The 19,699-nt window shown below is 41.6% G+C and overlaps 1 protein-coding gene across 1 annotated transcript; it reads right to left on the reverse strand.

Moving 5' to 3' along the window:
• Window positions 1-14,206: 14,206 nt before the first annotated feature.
• Window positions 14,207-19,515, reverse strand: LOC134185943 (atrial natriuretic peptide receptor 1-like). Its single transcript, XM_062653833.1, has 18 exons — window positions 19,356-19,515; window positions 19,132-19,234; window positions 18,718-18,856; window positions 18,535-18,652; window positions 18,274-18,478; window positions 18,066-18,211; window positions 17,813-17,985; window positions 17,660-17,746; window positions 16,825-17,247; window positions 16,709-16,760; window positions 16,546-16,650; window positions 16,360-16,479; window positions 16,208-16,301; window positions 15,456-15,540; window positions 15,251-15,390; window positions 14,895-15,146; window positions 14,666-14,760; window positions 14,207-14,603 (listed from the first exon to the last, which is right to left on the reverse strand). Exons 1-18 carry the CDS (start codon window positions 19,383-19,385, stop codon window positions 14,445-14,447), a joined length of 2,526 nt encoding a protein of 841 aa, XP_062509817.1. The 5' UTR covers window positions 19,386-19,515; the 3' UTR covers window positions 14,207-14,444.
• Window positions 19,516-19,699: the final 184 nt, after the last annotated feature.

The following is a 19,699-nucleotide window of genomic DNA, read 5'->3' on the forward strand; positions in this document are numbered from 1 at the left end:
ACAGAGCAGGAGGTCGAAGACTCATGGGAATGGTAAACTATCTGTCAAAATTTTTAGGCAATTTGTCAGATTTATGTGAGCCTATCAGAAAGCTCACGCGCCAGGAAGTGGAGTTTTGCTGGACAGGCATTCATGATGCAGTATTTGAAATTATTGAAACAGCAGTCACAACAACTCCAGTCCTCAAGTATTTTGATCCAGCATAAGAGATTACTGTGCAGTGCGACGCATCACAGACAGGCCTGGGTGCGGCACTAATGCAAAATGGACAATCCATTGCATACTGAAGGAGAGCCCTCACAGAAACTGAAAAGAACTACGCACAGATTAAAAAAGAGCTGCTTTCTATTGTTTTTGGAATCGAGAAATTCCATTGCTACACATATGGAAGGAAAGTAAATGTGGAAACAGACAACAAGCCACTGGAAACAATATATCGCAAGCCTCTCCAGTCTACACCAAAAAGGCTACAAAGAATGCTATTGCGCCTACAGAAATACGAGATCAATGTTGTCTATAAGCGAGACAAGCAGATGTACTTAGCAGACACATTGTCAAGAACATACATTGATAGAACATCAGCAAGTAATGGTGACACTTCAGAAATAATACATCTGCAGAATGAGATAGAGAAGGAATTGGAATCTATTGACATGATGCAGCACACACCAATACCAGTAACAGAGTAAAGGTTGCAGGAAATTAAACAGGCAACAGCACAGGATCCTGTCGTGCAATAATTGAGTGCTATTATCGTGCAAGGATGGTCAGAAGCAAGACATGAAATAACAAGTCACAGAGTACGACAATACTACATTGTCCGAGAAGACTTAGTTGTGCAAGATGGAGTGATTTTCGTGGACAGAGAATTGTAATACCACAGTCCTATCAAAGGAAAGTGTTGGAAAGGATGCACAGCTCTCATATTGGAATAAATGGGTGCATTAGGAGGGCACGGGAATGCGTCTATTGGCCTGGGATGAACAGTGTAGTAAAGGAATATGTGGAGAAATGTTCGATATGCCATACATTTGAAAGAAGTCAACAAGAGGAAACACTCCAAAACCAAGCAGTGCCAACCCAACCATGGACCAAGGTGGGAGCAGATCTCTTTACCTTTCAAGATCAAGAATACCTCGTCACTGTGGATTACTATAGTAACTTCTTTGAAGTAGATCGATTGCAATCAGCAACATCATAAGAGGTAATCTGTCAATTGAAGAAACATTTCGTGAGACATGGGATACCTGATTTACTAGTAACGGACAATGGTGCACAATTTTCATCAGTTATGTCTCAGAAATTCACTAGAACTTGGGACTTTTCTCATAGAACAAGCAGTCCAGGGTATCCCAAATCGAACGGACAGGTGGAAAACGCTGTAAAGACTTGCAAACACCTGATGAAGAAAGCAAGAAAAGCACAAACTGACCCTTGGTTAGCAGTACTAGACTATCGCAACACACCAACACAAGGTATGTCAACAAGTCCAGCTCAACGATTAATGAATAGAAGAACAAAGACTTTGCTACAGACAGCAAGAGCCCTGCTGCAGCCTAAAGTTACAGAAGAATATTTGGCAATAAAGCAAGCAAAGGAACAACAAAAGAGCTATTACGACAAAACAGCAATAGATCTACCCGTACTGAAAGAAAGCCAAAGAGTCAGAATCCAGCCTTTTACTAAGTCAAAGACATGGGAAGAAGCCACTATAACAAAGCAATTGTCAGACAGATGCTATGAAGTACAGGCACCAGCTGGAACAACGTACAGAAGTAACCGAGTACATTTGAAAGCAACTAAAGAAGCAGAAGTAAAGCCTATAACACCTGAGAGGAATTACAAAAATAAAACAACAAATACAACAGACAAAAGGAAACCAAGGACAGCACCAACATTGAAGAAAACAGAAGCTGCAGAAGACAAACAGAAGACACAACAAACGAAGAGCGGCAGCACTATCAGAAGGCCTAGTTATCTACTACACCACGTAACTGTTTTGTTTGTTTACACATAGTTGGGTGTTCTTATAATTAAAACTCTAAAGAAAGAGGGATGTAAGGAGTGGTCTTATTGGAATTAGATTAGAGTCTTTATATAGACTATACAGTAGTGGTAATATATATTATCGTTGATTCTTGCTGACTTGCTTGCACACTTGTGTTATTGAATAAACGTGAACACAACACAACGTTACAAATAATGGCGTCAACATATCCCGGTGGCCAAATTGATGGCGGATTCTAGATTGGCGGTCGCGCCAATCCGCCAAAATAAATTTCCCACCAATATCTCATCTTATATCCTGTTGTTTGCATACTCGATGCCTTCCTTGTTTGTCTAGGTGTTGAAAACAATTGTTATTGCACTCACTAGACAGGTGCAGTCGTTGTCCGCTCTCACAATTATTGTCGTCTCCCACTGGGACTGATCTCAATAACTAAACTATGCGGACATCAACTAAATCATGCGGGCAATAACTGAACCGTTCGGGCACGTTGTCGAATACTAATATGTTACTGTACATGCACGTACCGTCTACGAGAGCGCTTATAGAATAGGGACCACCCGTGCACCGGCCACAAAGTGCCGTTTTTCAAGCAAATATATATACGGCACCCTGCTGTCTCGATTCCTGCTCAGCTGGCATGCAGTAGTGAAGATTACGTAACCACCTTCTCTGCATGCATGGTGTTGTATTTTAAATCTCACACTCTGATTCTCCAAAATGATTCAGAGTAAGACACTCTCACTATTAGCGTCCATGCAGCAGTTACACGATATCTTCCGACACCCATGCATAAATTTTTAACATGCAGCAGAGAGGCATCCTGCAAGCTGTTAGAAAATGGCATCTTTGCCTATAACACTTGCCTGCAAGACATACATCTTTGTTATGGATATGCTAGTGCTGTTTCATTGAGTCTTTTGACTGTGGATAGGTAACACAGCGAAGCTCCTTAACTAAGCATTTTCTGAGACTACCTTTCTGGTTAGCAACGTAGAGTTAGACGTCGCCTTGCATGGTCGACATGCGGAATTAATGTCGACATCAACTAGTACAAATAATCAGTGCTATGCCAGAAGCAGCACTCGCTTAACCCAATTGGCTAACTATAGCTAATATTAGCTAGTGGCGAGACAAACGATTACCTTTGATTTCTGGTGCGGCCGCTAAGGTTGCAACGACACAGACCAGCACTGCTGCATGTCCGCTGACGAACATCTCAGTTGCCGCTTGTGCTGCAAACAGTCGAATGAATCAGACTCAGGCGACGCAAGCATGTCAAGTGCCCGGCATACAACGTACGCTAAAAGGCGTGTTCTTGGCGTCATTGTATATGCAAACTGGCAACCCGCTAGGATACCTGAATTGGGCCCCAGAAACGTCAGCAAAACGGATCAGTTGTTTCTAAGTTTAGACAATAAACTCATAGCGTGCGCAGTGGCGGATCCAGGGTTGACTAGACACTACCTTTTCTAGCGTTTATATACAATGTAAGGGCAGGAATGACGACCTTTCCTAACATAAAATGTTAGAGAACTGCTGTGCTGGAAAGCAAACTGATCGAGACAGCCATCATTTCCATGATACAGTATTGGAACCTAGCAAACAATGTGACAAACATCATTTTCCCTAGCATTCTTAAGTACTCTAATATTAAACCGTTTGATGAGTTGCACCCGTTAGCGGTCTAGACTCTTGACGTCTCCGAACTCATAGAGGAGAACTCTCACCAAAATCAACAATCTCTCAGATGAAACCTGTCACGTCATGTCACAACCCCTAGCAACCGTTTACTGCAAACCTCTACCATAACGGAGAAATAAATAAAGCATTGAAATGTCTTGTGTGGGCGTGTTTAGTACCCGTATGTTTCTTTCAGACTAAATTATTGCTGGTTAGCTAGGAAGGCCGGTATACACATGTGCACTTTTTAAGGTAAGGATTGTGAGACATATGGTAGCAAGTTGTGATGGATTAAAGCAAACTTGGACCCCAAACTTATCGTGATGTGTTTCTTTTCTATTATTTGTCTAGTACAGTTGTGAAACTTAGTTAGGCTAGTGCTGGGTTTTTTTGCTTGGCGGTACACTTGCTTTGAACCGAAAATGAGTGCGATTTCTCAGTCGTTTAGTCTCTGTTTTGAAAAAGTTTGTCATGTGTACGAGACGCTGGCACTGGCACTCTTCTAATTAGTCGACACCCCACTCAGCACTGTTTTCATAGTTGCGGTTTTAAATTGTGTTCTGCGGTCATGGTAGAGCGTGCAGGTTTTCATTTGAGCAGATATTGCCATATACTTATACGAACCTGAGGTTGACTCAGACGAGCTTGAAACTCTAGGTGGAGAAGACGATAGTGCATTAGAGACCGAACATGTAGAGGAACCAAATCAGGGCCGACTAGGCAACACTGACTGGTGCTCATGTTTATGACTGGTGTTCAGGGCAGGAGCACACACACTGGATTGTATCACTCAGAATTCAGCCTTCTACAAGGTTGTCTTGAAGCGTGAAGTTCTTTGCACATCGACAGTGGCAAACATGGATAGGTTGAGATCTAGAGAACACTTGGAGAAACCTTTGCCGAATTCGTATAATGAAATTTATGAACAAGTCTGCTTGCATTTAGGTTTTTGCAGTGTACTGCACTTGGCTGCTAATGAAAACAGAGTACTAGTGCCCCAGGCTCACTATACTAAAGTCTGTTCCAGTAATAGAGTCAGTTGAGGCATTGGGGAGTGGCCAGGATGGCTAGCACCCTAAAATGTACCAGATGCCCTCTTGTTGTAGCAATCACTTACGGTGTCTCATTACTACGGTTGGAATGATACCTTGCCAGTAAAACTACGCAAAACAAAGTCGACGATCCTGAAGAAAGCGATAGAGAGTTATGATGGCTGTGCCTGGCGTGTCGATTACATTCTCAAGCTGTTTCTAGTTACTATTTAGGACAGCATACCAATCTAATTACAGTATATAGGTATGCAATTGTAATGCATCCTAAAAACGCGAGGCGTCAACAAAGCAGACATAGAGCTTTCTAACGATACCCATATGACCTCAAGTCCGTTCTAAGGTTACGCGTCAGCAGACACAACTGACTTTAATTAATTCTGGAACGGACTTTAGATGTCAAACTTTTCCAAAGCAGAGACTGAGAAATCGCACTTATTTTCGGTTCAAAACAGGTGTTTGAACTTTAAAAGGTGTTTTAACAGGAACTTGAACTTTAAAAGTGTCCGAACTAGTAGATGCAAATCGATGATCAAGTTCGTTCTTGTCGTCACCAGAGGAACGCAATCAAAGATCTACCACGCCGCTGCCATCTCTGCCAAAGTTTATAGTAGTTCATAACTAAGTCACGAGCACACTCTAACTCACAATATGACTCACAATCTGATACACAATCGTCTGGTGCTAAAGCCTGTAGGACTTGGTTTTTGCGTCTTTCATAATGACTGTAGTATAGCTTCCAGTTTTCCCAAGTTGCATGTTTCTAGAGTATATACTAGAGATAACTATGTGCAATATTCCCCAATCACTACGTAGTTAGCCTGCTTCGTGAAGGAGTTAATTTGCGATTGCGGAATCTAGCCTGCATGACTTCACCCATACTTCATCAATAGCTGCACGGTCTCATTCTCATGTATAACCTCCCTGTTTCACAGGGTACAGGCACAACAGACCGCAAACAGTGGCTACCATATTCTTGTAACCTCTTCCGCACCACATCGCTTGATGCGTGGGTAATGATGTCAACATATCCCAGTGGTCAAATTGATGGCGGATTTTATATTGGCGGTTACGCCAATCCGCCAAAATAAATTTCCAGCTAATATTTCATCTTATACCTTGTTGTTTGCATACTCGATGCCTTCCTTGTTTGTCTAGGTGTTGAAAACAATTGCTAGTAATGCACTCACTAGATAGATCCAGTCATTGTCCGCTCTCACAATTATTGCCCTCTCCCATTGGGACTGATCTCAATAACTAAACTATGCGGACATCAACTAAATCATGCGGGTAATAACTGAACCGTTCGGGCACGTTGTCGAATACTAATATGTTACTGTACATGCACGTACCGTCTACGAGAGCGCTTATAGAATAGGGACCACCCGTGCACCGGCCACAAAGTGCCGTTTATCAAGCAAATATATACGGCACCCTGCTGTCTCGATTCCTGCTCAGCTGGCATGCAGTAGTGAAGATTACGTAACCACCTTCTCTGCATGCATGGTGTTGTATTTCAAATCTCACACTCTGATTCTCCAAAATGATTCAGAGTAAGACACTCTCACTATTAATTAACGTCAATGCAGCAGTTACACGATATCTTCCGACACCCATGCATAAATTTTTAACATGCAGCAGAGAGGCATCCTGCAAGATGTTAGAAAATGGCATCTTTGCCTACAACACTTGCCTGCAAGACATACATCTTTCTTATGGATCTTCTAGAGCTGTTTTATTGAGTCTGTTGACTGTGGATAGGTAACACAGCGAAGCTTCTTAACCAAGCATTTTCTGAGACTACCTTTCTGGTTAGCAACGTAGAGTTAGACGTCGCCTTGCATGGTCGACATGCTGAATTAGTGTCGACATCAACTAGTACAAATAATCAGTGCGATGCCAGAAGCAGTATTCGCCTAACCTAATTGGCTAATTGTAGCTAATATTGGCTAGTGGCGAGACAAACGATTACCGTTGATTTCTAGTGTGGCCGCTAACGTTGCAATGACACAGACCAGCAATGCTGCATGTCCACTGACGAACATCTCAGTTGCAGCTTGCGCTGCAAACAGTCGACTGAGTCAAACTCAGGCGACGCAAGCATGTCAAGTGCCCGGCATATAACGTACGCTAAAAGGCGTGTTCTTGGCGTCATTGTTTAGGCAAACTGACAACCCGCTAGAACACCGAAATTGGGCCCCAGAAACGTCAGCAAAACGGATCAGTTGTTTCTAAGTTCAGACAATAAACTCATAGCGTGCGCAGTGGCGGATCCAGGGTTGACTAGACACTACCTTTTCTAGCGTTTATATACAAGGTAAGGGCAGGAATAACGACCTTTCCTCACCACATAAATAACATAAAAAGTTAGAGAACTGCTGTGCTGGAAAGCAAACTGATCGAGACAACCATCATTTCCATGGTACAATATTAGAACCTAGCAAACAATGTGACAAACATCATCTTCCCTAGCATTCTTATTTACTCTAATATTAAACCATTTGACGAGTTGCACCCGTTAGCGGTCTAGACTCTTGACGTCTCCAAACTCATAGATGAGAACTCTCACAAAAATCAACAATCTCTCAGATGAAAGCTGTCACGTCATGATACAACCCCTGGCAACCGTTTACTGCAGACTTCTACCTTAACGGTGAAATAAATAAAGCATTGAAACGTCCTGTGTGGGCGTGTTTAGTACCTGTATATTTCTTTCAGACTAAATCACTGCTGGTTAGTAAGGAAGACCAGAGCCATATATATATATATATATATATATATATATATATATATATATATATATATATGTATGTATGTATGTATGTATGTATGTATGTATGTATGTATATATGGCTCTGAGGAAGACTGTAGCCTCGAACTTCCAGACCAGAGAGCGCGCGAAGCGCGTGAACTCTAGTCTGGACCAGGTCGATACTAAAATGATTTCGGAAGTACTTATCAAAAGCGATGCTAAATGGTAGTCTAACAGCGTAAGATCGTTTTACCTAGATCAACATATCATTTGTAAATGCCATGAGATCCCACGAACAAAGAAGAGACGTCTGCCGTGTTTGCGGCGATATCTCAGTGGACGGCATAAAACCACGACTTTTTAATTCTTCGGCAGACCGCTAGCTAGTCTAACCGCTCGACTGGCGAGACTACCGCTCGACCAGTTGTCAAAGATGATGGTCTAGCGACGCTGCTGTGCATGTCCTGTCACCGCAGGCTTGAAAATATTGAAGAACTGAAGCTGAAACTAAAACTAAGATGTGTGCGTGCACCAGAAGGTGTGTTCACACTATGGTTTGCGAGCCTGGTTTGAACTTGTTATCATAATTGAGTTAGTGTTAAACGTTGCACCTGCCCCATGGAATGGTGGTTTGCGCTGGGTGCAAACCATACTTGCAAAGGTAGGTTTGCGGTTACTTGAGTCTAGTTTGGAGCTATCAAGACATTCCTAGCTGTTTAGCGCCTAGTAACCAGAGTAGCAGTTTGCCTAGCGCATACTAACCAAGAGTACTGTAGTAGTGGAAATCATCGTCTTACTGTGATGGATGCTGCTAGAAACAGGGCGTCAACAGCAAGAATCTCGCGCGCGAGAAAGATGACAGATGACGTCGTTTTCGTCGCTATCGCAGTGCTAGCACAGAGTACCGAAGTGTTGTGTCGTTTGTCATGCGGAGTATTCTAACTCTGTTGTCAGACGCCATGTCTAGAGATTCCTGCTCAAACAATGGATCACTATAGCGTGCTAGGTTGACAAACCAGGTAATCAAACCCAGTCCAGTCTGAACCCAGGTTTGCACTGTATGCTAATTTATTTCCTCGTATCACGCAAATCAAAACATAACACACCATGGTTTGCAAACCATAGTGTGAACACACCTAGAGTCTTCATCACGGCTCTGGCGTGTACTTAGCCGCCCACGAGGATTTCACACGCGCGCAATCAGCAGTAGTGCACCTAGCATAACCAATTACTGCTAAACCAATCAGAATTTACAACCGACATTCCGGTTGTAAGGAGCTGATTGGCTTAGAAGGCTCTTTCCGAAATCATTTTAGTATTGACTTGGTCCAGACTAGAGTTCGCGCGCCTCGCGCGCGCTCTGGTCTGGAAGTTCGAGGCTAGGAGACCGATACTTGTGCACTTTTCAAGGTAAGGATTGTAAGACATATGGTAGCAAGTTGTGATTTATTGATTAAACCAAACTGGGACCCCAAACTTATCGTGATGTGTTTCTTTCTATTATTTGTCTAGTACACTTGTGTAACTTAGTTAGGGTAGTGCTGGATTCCTTTGCGTGGCCGTACGCCTGTTTTGAACCGAAAATGAGTGTGATTTCTCAGTCGCTTAGTCTCTTCTTTGGAAAAGTTTGCCATGTGTATGAGACGCTACACATGCTGAGGCACTGGCACTCTTCTAGTTAGTCGGCACCCCACTCAGTACTGCTTTCATAGTTGCGGTTTTTAAAATTGTGTTCTGCGGTCATGACAGAGAGTGCAGGTTCTTCATTTGAGGAGATATTGCCAAACTTATACGAACCTGATGTAGACTCAGACAACCGTGAAACTCTAAGTGGAGAAGACGATAGTGCACTAGAGACCGAACATCTAGAGGAACCAAATCAGGGCCGTTTAGGCAACACCGACTGGTGTTCAGAGCAGGAGCAACAGACACTGGATTGTATCACTCAGAATTCAGTCTTCTACAGGGTTGTCTTGGAGCGTGAAGTTCTTCGTACAGCCTTAATGGCAAACATGGATAGGTTGAGAGAACCTTTGGAGGAACCTTTGCCGAATTCGTATGATGAATTTTATGAACAAGGTTGCTTGCATTTGGGTTTTTGCAGTATACTGCGCTTGGCTTCCGAACACAATATAAAAGCCGCAACTATGAAAACAGTGTTGAGAAGAGTGCCAGTGCCCCAGGCTCACCGCATGTGTAGCGTCTCCTCATACTAATAGTCCGTCGGCCCATTACATGGCCAAAGAGATGAAGTTACGTTGCACCCCAAGCTCGGGGAAGCTTCGAATGTAGAAATCGTCGTAAGATAACTGTGCAAGTACATTTGCGCTTGTTTGCCATCTGAAACCGGGGCCGTTATTTATCGAGAAAATAGAAGTTTGTTCGCTACAGTAAAACGCCCACGCAAATTTGCAGTTTGTGACGATCAAGTAAGAAGAGACGTACCTTTTCACAACCCCGAGGTAGGTTGATGAGCATAATAACGATTCAGAGAGAATCTTCGCTCTAACGAGTCAATGCAACGAATTTCCTGCTAAGTTCACTTTATACGCACATGTGCTCTTCCTACTATCCATCCGTGGTTCCAAAACGATTTGGAAAATTGAAACTTGACTTCTTTGGCCTTCTACAGAAGCCTGCAACTTGATCTCAAGCTACACTATCAGAAGGGTTTAAGGTCCCGGATGTAGGTATCTCGTCTACTTTGCGGGTTTGTAGACTTGATAGTAATTACAACTTCATAAATAACTAAAAAATATTTCACAATGCGAAGAACTTCGAGAGTTGAATAAATTGGAGTTTTCAAGAGTGTAATGTAAATATAGCTCTAGTACTAGCAAACTGTGTAGATGCCCCTATTTCAGCTAGGTAAGGGGTACAAACGCATCTATCCTAAACAATTCATCTATTTATTCATTGTTGTCATCACTAGAATTTTCATCACGTTCTTCAAACGTGTCTCTGGACAGTGTGTCAGGAGCGTGAAAATCATTGTTGTGTTGTCACAGTTGGCACACTGATATACATCCGTGCATGGCAGTTGGCTTCGCTGGCAAGAACAACGCCTAGAATTGCAGCCGGTCTTACAGCTGCAGCTGATAAGCTTGAGTACGTCAACCGGTGCTGGAGGCTTCGTAATCCATTCTATGGTCACTTCATTGTCATCGTTGACCAACCAACTGTGTCCATGAAAGAAGGAATATCTGGCTGAGCTTCCAAGGCTCTTCGCCGTATGCCAGCTTGATAGTTAGCTCTTTTATATGTAGCTCTAGAGCATCTTTCGTAGGAGGGAGTTGTGTTGATTCTGCAGCTTTCGCACAAAACAGTGAATACCGCACAGCATTGACATCGTCCCCGTCGTGGCCGTACATCTTACAGACGTAGGATTGACATTCTTTTGACAGCGTTTCTAGATCAGCGTCAAAGTTTCGTCCAATCAGCTGCATAGCGTGGCAAAATGACTCGTTCTTCCAGACAAGCTCCAGCGGTAAAGCTTTTCCTTTGCTTACGAATGCACTTGTCGTGTCACAACCTGTGAAAGCATGGTACCCAGACAAAGCCAAACACTTTTCTTTGCCTAGCGTCTTTCCCACCTGCGTCAGGTTGATGTAGCGACGGCGATGCTTTGTACCCGTAAGGAACAAGAGAGTTGCAGGTACATCGTAACTATGGCCAGTTGCGATGACGGCTACGTCGGTATCCGGCGATGATATGGATACGACGTTGTGACCAACTTTGCTGGCGTGGCAAGCATATAAAATTAGGCGCGTATCCGCTTCTTCGTGGTTACTTTGCAAGACTGGCACAACCACCGTCTGCAACCGGTCATCGGGTTCACAAGCAAATTGCAAGCATTCCTTACCATCTGTCAAGAAAACGTATCTGTCACTGTCCCTCAAGCCCGGGCAACGTAATCTTGAAAAGACCACTCAACGGCGAGAAAGTGAAGCAAGTCGGTCTTGTTGTGTAAATTTGTCAGGAATTTTTTCCACTTGACAGGTGTCTTCTGAGTAGACGACAAATCCGGACACGAACAGATCATCGCGCTTTTGCTGTCGTTTGGTGTTCGTCAGCTTCCAGAAGAACTGCGGTATTGATCAGCAATAAAGTCAACTCGAGATACCAGGAGTCCTCAGATACGTCTGCAGCATAGAAAAGATCTGTTCTGTGATGCCGCCGAAGGTTGGTGCTGCATGAGTTATAGATTGCAACAACGCCATCGCATCAATCATTGTAGCGGTACACGGTGGAATGAGATCTAGAGAATCAATAATAGTTTTCTCCAGAATTTCTAAGACCTTGGATTTTTGTGTTTTGACGAGGCCTCCGTCACCTGTTGCTAACGACCACGGAATCGGCCCAAGTTCGTAGTTAAGACTTTCCTTCATATCTAAAAGCTTTGACTGCGCAATTACTACCATCCGAGCAAATAGCCCTCGATCGGCTTTTAGACACACTTTGCTGTTGTCGACTTTATGGCGTGAGGTCTTCAACATAGTTGAGAAAGTCTTCAACTTTGTCTGACTCGATCGATCACAGAAACCGACTAACTGTTTTTGAAGACGGTTCTCGATAAAGTCTCTCAAGCCCTTTTCTCCAATTTCTATTGCTCTCAAACAACCTCGTTCTATGTTTAGGGACGCTGTTATTCCTGACGCGATGTTTAGAAGAGTGTCTGAAGGTTTAAATGGATTTTCCCACGACAACAACAAAGAAAATACACGTTGAACACTTCTTTCACTTGATGCTGTAACCGCTTCGCTGTGTTTCTTGGCATACAGTGATTCGTCCATACCAGCCGCAGTTTTACATGCTCTGCATACAGCAGCTAGCTCATGGGCTGTGACTATTCATCTATGAACAGCTCCAGGACGCAGGCTGAAACCAACAATGCCTCCCTTGCCTTTGCTGTCCTTGTTAATAGTCTGCTCTATAGCTTGATCAACTGCTACCTGTGCAAACGAATTGAGAGAAGACCGCTGAACAACAAAATCTCCATTCATCAATTGCTGATATGCTTCCGGACGCTCACACAAAAATGGCAAAGTCGACGCAGACGTGTATTGGCGAAAAGGCTGCTATGTTGTAAGCTCACAAAGGTAACTTGCAAACAGCACTCAACTACTGTAGTCAAAAGCTGTTCAGAAACGACTGTACCACTACACTACAACTGTGTCGAATTTAAAATGTTGCCCATGTCGCATTGTCAGCATTAACATCTGGATAAGTCAACATCCGGCTGAGTCAACATCTCGAGTCAACATCCGCCTGAGTCAGCATCAGGCTGCATGAGTCAACATTCGTCTGAGTCATCTGGCTGGCATTCGTACTGATTGAGTCAGCAGATGCCTAAATCATTACTTTAATGTAGATATTTTTATTACACAACTAGGCTTGTCGTAAGAAGAGTTTAGGGGAAGTTTGCTTGTGCGGTATCGCTAAAGACAGCGGTACTTCCAAGTCCCGGATAAAGTAATCACACTCACGCATACTTCTCGTTCTGTTGAGAAAAATCAGAGTAAGTATCTACGAGAAACTCTACCCTTATTTATAGCTTTATGCGTGTAATCCGCGATTCTTGCAGATAGGTTCTTTTCTAGTCGGCTAGCACAATAACACTTTACGACGACAATTTCTTGGCTGCTGAAAACCGTCAAGTTTGGGGTGTCAAGTGATCGTTTATGGCTTCAAAACCAATACACGTAGTCGAGTAGGCCTTTTGGCATTATGGAAGGAGGATGCACTACGTTTCTAGCTTTGTTGTCGGCACCGTTTTATCTAGTAGAGGGTTTTAGGAAACACATCATTGAAGTTTGGTGTCCCAGTTTTGCTTTAATCAATAAATCACAACTTGCTACCATATGTCTCACAATTCTTACCTTGAAAAGTGCACAAGTATCGGTCTTCCTTGCTAACTAACCAGCAATGATTTAGTTTGAAAGAAACATACGGGTACTAAACACGCCCACACTGGACATTTCAATGCTTTATTTCTCCAGTAAACGGTTGCTAGGGGTTGTGACAGCTTTCATCTATGAGTTCTCCTCTAACGTCTCCAAACTCTCGACGTCTCCAAACTTACCTAAAGTCGATATAAATGGGCCAAGAAAGACTCAAAAGACTTGCACTACATGCAGGTAAGCTAGCTAGAGAACTGACGTTGATTAATTAATTAAGATTCAATTTTGGATACGTTCGCTCGCAAACAACCTCGCAGAATAATGTATGTTTCCTGTTTCTCACGAGTACCCATGCTAGTAATGATGGATGATGATTGAAATTCATCTGGTACTGAGACATATACTATAGACGTATACAATACTTTGCAACTTTTAGTAAAATACAAAAGGATCTAGTGAAATCTCGCTAGATTGTCGTCCTTCTAGTTTGCACCTACTGCTTTGACAACTATTGAAACGTATAGCATTAACTAGAGTTTGCCACCATGCTAGTATTTCATTGCTTACGAATTTTATCTACTTCAAGTATATGAATGGCCGGCGCAACGGCTACTGTAGAATTTTTTGAAAAGTTTTACCTACGCCCACGTGACCACGATTTGTAGCGCGCGTTAGGCCGGAGGCTACATTGTACAGTGTAGCACTTAGGCTAGGCACTTGATGACAAATAACTTAATTTTCCCAGAAAAGAACGGGCAAAGAACGAGTAAATCAGCTGCTTACCTACGGTGTTCACATTCAGCGCAGCCCTCTGCTCATAAACATGTTCATAGTAATCATACCACACTTTAGTATGTTTATATAATTATACCCTAGCTAATAGCGTGGTAGAAATATTATATCAAAAACTGAAACACTATATATACATCACACTGTCGACGTCACTATGCATGTAAAATTAGTTTTTGTACAAACAGTAATTCATGTCAATTTGTTGCTTAGAAAAATATCGACTGCATTACAGGTATTCTAGTACCACTAACTCTGGTGCACTAATCCTGGTGCACTGCACCCGGTAAAGATATCTTTCTAACGCTAGACATCCCATGCGTAGGTCGACGGTGACTTGCACGACTCCCTGCCAAACTCTCTTTTCCTGACATTGCTCCATCCCTTCCCATCAACCACCAAGTTGTCATCATACCTTTTCCCTAGATCAATGTTTTAGAAATGATCAAAAGCATCTAACTCATGCTGCAGACAGCGAACATACTTTTACGTTGACTTCACCTCTGCATTGCAAAGAGAAACCCCCACCTGACTGCTGCAGGAACTGATAGCAAGTATCGCTCAACTGAATCATGTCAGCTAAATAGACAAAAGCTATTGAGATCCTGACGGATTACTGAAATCAATAAGCATGCGCACCAGAGTAGCTAATTTGTAAATTACTATCAAGCTCATTTACATAGATCGTGCAGTTGCTAAATCCAAATACTCACGAAGGCCAGTTGATTCCATTCTAGATGCGGTGTTGACAGTATCTCCAAACAGACAGTATCGGGGCATTTTCAAACCCACCAGACCAGCAACAACAGGACCAGAGTGCATCCCAACACGAATTTGAAATGGTGTGTTGGGACGATGAGGAATCTGAAATCGTTTGCTCTTTTCTAACAAGTCCAGAGCCATTCCAGCAATTTCTTGTGCATGTTTTTGTCCATTGGGCTCAGGTAGCCCACTGACAACCATGTCTGCAACAGACATTTACTAACTGATTAAATCTAGAAGCCATCAATATTTGGTAACTAATTAATTAATTAATTAAGCAAGAGCGCTGCTACAGTAATTGACTTACAAGCATCACCAATTGTCTCCACTTTGTAAACATCATATTCGTCAACAATTCCATCAAAGCATGTATATAAATCATTGAGAAAGTTGACCACCTCCATTGGGGAACTGTCACTACACAACGTTGTAAATCCCACCACATCACTATACATAGACATCAGACCGAATTAGATATAACTGATTAACCAACTTTATAGTAAAAGACAGACCTGAAGTAGATGGTTACAGTATCATATGCTTTCGCATATAAACCTACACGCTGCCAATCACCAACAACTGATTGAGGAATCATACCTAAACAATGGTTAAAGTTAGTTCACTAACATTATTCAACAAACAACAATAAAGAAATACTATTTAAAATTTGTGCAGTAAAAGGGTTAATTAATTAATTAAGTGCAAGTAAAAAGGCAAACTGCAATAAAATAATTGTTTAAGTTTGACTGTATTCATTAATCAAAATTTTAAACTTTTGCAGGTATATATTTACGTCATGTACATGATGTAAAAGAAAAATCCAAAATTAAATAATTAAATAATATAATATAATAGTGTCAAACAGCACTCTTTGTGCACATTCTTTGTACATAACTTTGGATCCAACTTTGTTGCTTTTATCCAATAGTATATGCTAGGAAGAAATGCACTGCATTAAAATGAACTTAGTTCGGTGCTATTGCAACATTTAGAATTTTTTGTTAATGATAATGTAAATCTTTGTAATGCCTGAAACCTTTTTATATTTTAGTAGCTATTGACAAGTCATGCATTTTCAATATACAAACATTTTTCAACATTTTATAAATTAATGTGAATTTATCATGCCATCTATCTTGTAACCAATTGTGTCACATCATTAATTAAAGTTCTAAGAAACACACAAATCAGGGTATGTCTATATTTATCACATTGCCATTAATTGATATTGTATTTATATCTAAATTCAGTATGTCATACTTACTATATAGCAGCTGGTCAGCCCGTTCTTTTTCTTGAACCAAGCCTTGTGTTCTTTCACCAACCAGGATCTCCAAATGTTTAGAGTACTTTTCCATCTATTAAAAACATATGCTACTGTTAAAGAAATCAAAGCCTTTGTATCATTCATATCACCATTCGCATCATATTGTCAACAGGATTCTCTCGAACTGGATGCATTCTTACTATACATTTTTTCACTTGATCAAACGTTGGCCGTCTGTCTGGAATGCTATTTAAGCATTGTCTAATAAGCTGCAAGCATAGTCCCAGGTTATAATTTACTTTAGAATATAGGCAGTTGTAAAAGTAACTGCTCACATTTTTGTAATCTTCAGGGCAAGGACATAAGCTTTCCTTGCCTTCGTCGGGTTGAGCCAAATCTGGGATATCAGGCCTCCAAGAACCGTCCCATTTCACGTTTTCCTAAAAATTCTTGTTTGGCCAAAAGAAACCACTTTCAGCAACCAGACAGGACACATACCGGTGGAATAGCTTCTGTTCTTAAACCAATTTCTGTCAAGATTACTCCAAAACTAAACAACAAACAGATTTGTTGATTAGTTATAAGCACATGCAGTGTATTACTGATTTACTTACCTGTAGACATCTCCAGGGCCAGAGGAGGCATAAGGTTCACCTCCTAGCAATATTTCTGGAGACAAATATGACAAACGCAGTTGAGACTGGTAAGCCTCATAATTCAACTGGGCAACGACATTGTTATCTTGCTGCCGAAGACTCGGTAAACCATAGTCAGAGATCTTCACAACCCATCGATCATCAACAACACAGTTTGACAACTTGAGTCTTCCATGTAATATTCTCTTGTTGTAGAGATAGAGCATTCCTCTAACAATGTCTTTTGAAAATGAAAATCGAAAATCCCAATTTAGAGGAATCTCATCATTAAGAAGCACATCATTCAAGCTGCCTTTAGCGCAATACTCAGATATTATAGCCAAGTGAGAACCATCAAACGAGCACCCAATAAACTTGCACAAATTAGTGTGATCTAGTTGTCTACAAGAAAATAATTTGTTAATTTACTTAAGACTTTGATACAATTCTAGTGGCTCTTGTACGTGTGACCAGTAATTTGGGCAAAAAATTTTATTATGCACATACAAATATATTAAAATGATTGACTAACAAATCCGTTGCTATCTGTCAAGCATGTTTTAATCTAGAAAAGCTATAAAATTCATCCTGAATGCTTCTGTAACTAGGATTACAACAAACAAAGAAGCTACATCACTGTACATGAGAAAGACATCTTTGACCAAACAAACACAGTCAGTTGTAACATTTTCCGTACATGTACAGTCACCGTGTCAATTACCTTTTCACTGTGTACAAAATCAATTGTTGCAGAAATAGCTAGCTGGTCACACGTATATGTTGATACACACTGTGCTTTAGGACAAAGACAAACCTGACTTTCAAGACTTCAGTTCGTACTTCGTAAGTAACACTGAAGTTTGGTTTGTACACCTTCTTAATGGCCACTGTTTGTTCATCACTGAAACAGATATAAAAACTGGAGATAGAAGATTGATCTACACCGCAAAGCTTAAGTTGTGTTTACTATCTTCCAGTCTGGCTGAAAATTTGCCTGTGCTGTTGTTGTACCCCATTCGGTTGCATCAGACTTATAGTACTTCCCATAAATCCAGGCATCTCTGTGTTAGGCTTTATGTCACTGTAGTCCACAATCCAACTGTCATCCCATAGCATTTTCTTCTTTTTGTAAATGTACCACTACAACAGTACAGTACCGTGTACGTGACATTTCCTGATGGGATACAGATCTGTATAAACTATGAATACTTAAGACTTACAACTGCAGCAAGAGCTATGACAAGAATGATCACAATCGCAACAGAAATGATACCACCTATCTCTGCTGGAGAAAGAAGACAACAATCACTTTTACAAGAGCTGCAACTTTCTCCTCTGTCTGAATCACAGTGTCCATCTCCACAATCTACAGATATCAGACAGCAAAATTAGCAAATTTTCAATCCTGACCTGTAAATCATATCTTACATTTCTTAGCTATAACTAAAGTCTCTGCATGTAAGGCTATTTGCATTCTACCAATCTTGATATGGGCTATAATGCTGTTGAGTCCTGCAGACTTTAATGCAACTGTAGTTTGGATTGGTGTCTCTGGCCTCAGTTTGTCAGCAGTGGCATCTGTGTGTGTTGCTATAGTTCCTGTTGGTTGAACCCAAGGACCACAAAATGCAATCTGTCCAAATTTTAATTATTAAAACACGCAAACGACTTTGTTGCAATGCAACACACCGACTCTCGTGCACAAGAGTGAACATTGATATGGTGTAAACAACAATTATCTTCGTTTGCTTCTGTAGCATCAGGGCATGAAGTATCTAAACAGAATCTCTTTACTTCAGAGCCATTCCTGCAACGCAAAAAAACCATTTAATTCATATAGAATTAATTGAGGACAAGCAACGACTCGTTCACTTGAACGTTTCACTGAAGTAATGTTGATCCACTGCCCACTGAAAGAAGTCGTCCGTGGCGTCTACATAGTAGCTCACGTTAAATTCCCTGTCCTGTTCAAACTGCTTCGGCGGCTTCAATTTCCATGTTACCGAAAGACCTGCAGAGATGCATAAGGCGTCATAGAGGTGTGTAGCTAGGGAAGCCCCGCCTTCGTTACATATCATGCAGCTGTGGTTCCGCCCATGCAGATAGCAAGTGGAGCATGTTTCGGCAAAAAAACCACTCTCGTTCCTTTAGTATATTTCGCAGTATGCAGCTGCATGTACCGTTGTGTTACACGTTTTAATCAAAGCATTAGAAACGCGGCACTGCTGTAAATACCATATTCCCACGAGACCCCGCCCATGCGTGTGTCGTCTTCCTTAACCTTACCGCTGCATGGGATGTCATCCGATGGCTTTAGATCTTTTGCTAAAGGCCAACAGTCGTATTGTTTGTTGTCAAAGTCGTGCCACGATTTCACTGGGTGTGCAAGCTAGACATCCACACATTAATTAATTAACTACCACGCGTCGATAGTTTCAACGCATGCAATATACCAATACCATGTGAGCTTTTTAGCTCTTACAGACACAAGTACGAGTTCGTTGTCTTACCTGATACACCAAGATTGCAATCAACAGCATGATGAACAAACTTGTGTAAAGTCTAGTCAGTTGATGTTGCAGAAACAAGCAAGTGTAGCTCAAGAATGACCTTCTAGATAAATACCAAGGTCAGCAGAAAACGTAGTAGCTCCCCTACCACAGTCTCTACGTCTGGAGTTTGGCGACAACGCAATTAAGCAGCAACGTTCTCATTGGCTAATTACAAACACGTGACTTAATGTTTACCAGCTGTTGAACATGTTGCATTTCGGCAAGATATCAATCTAAGTAATGGAACATCTTGCTGTATTGTAGTGATAGATATTTCTGGTGACCATGGGCTTAGTATCGTA

This window comes from Corticium candelabrum, chromosome 10 (assembly GCF_963422355.1).
Source record: "Corticium candelabrum chromosome 10, ooCorCand1.1, whole genome shotgun sequence".
Classification (NCBI taxonomy): Eukaryota; Metazoa; Porifera; class Homoscleromorpha; order Homosclerophorida; family Plakinidae; genus Corticium; species Corticium candelabrum.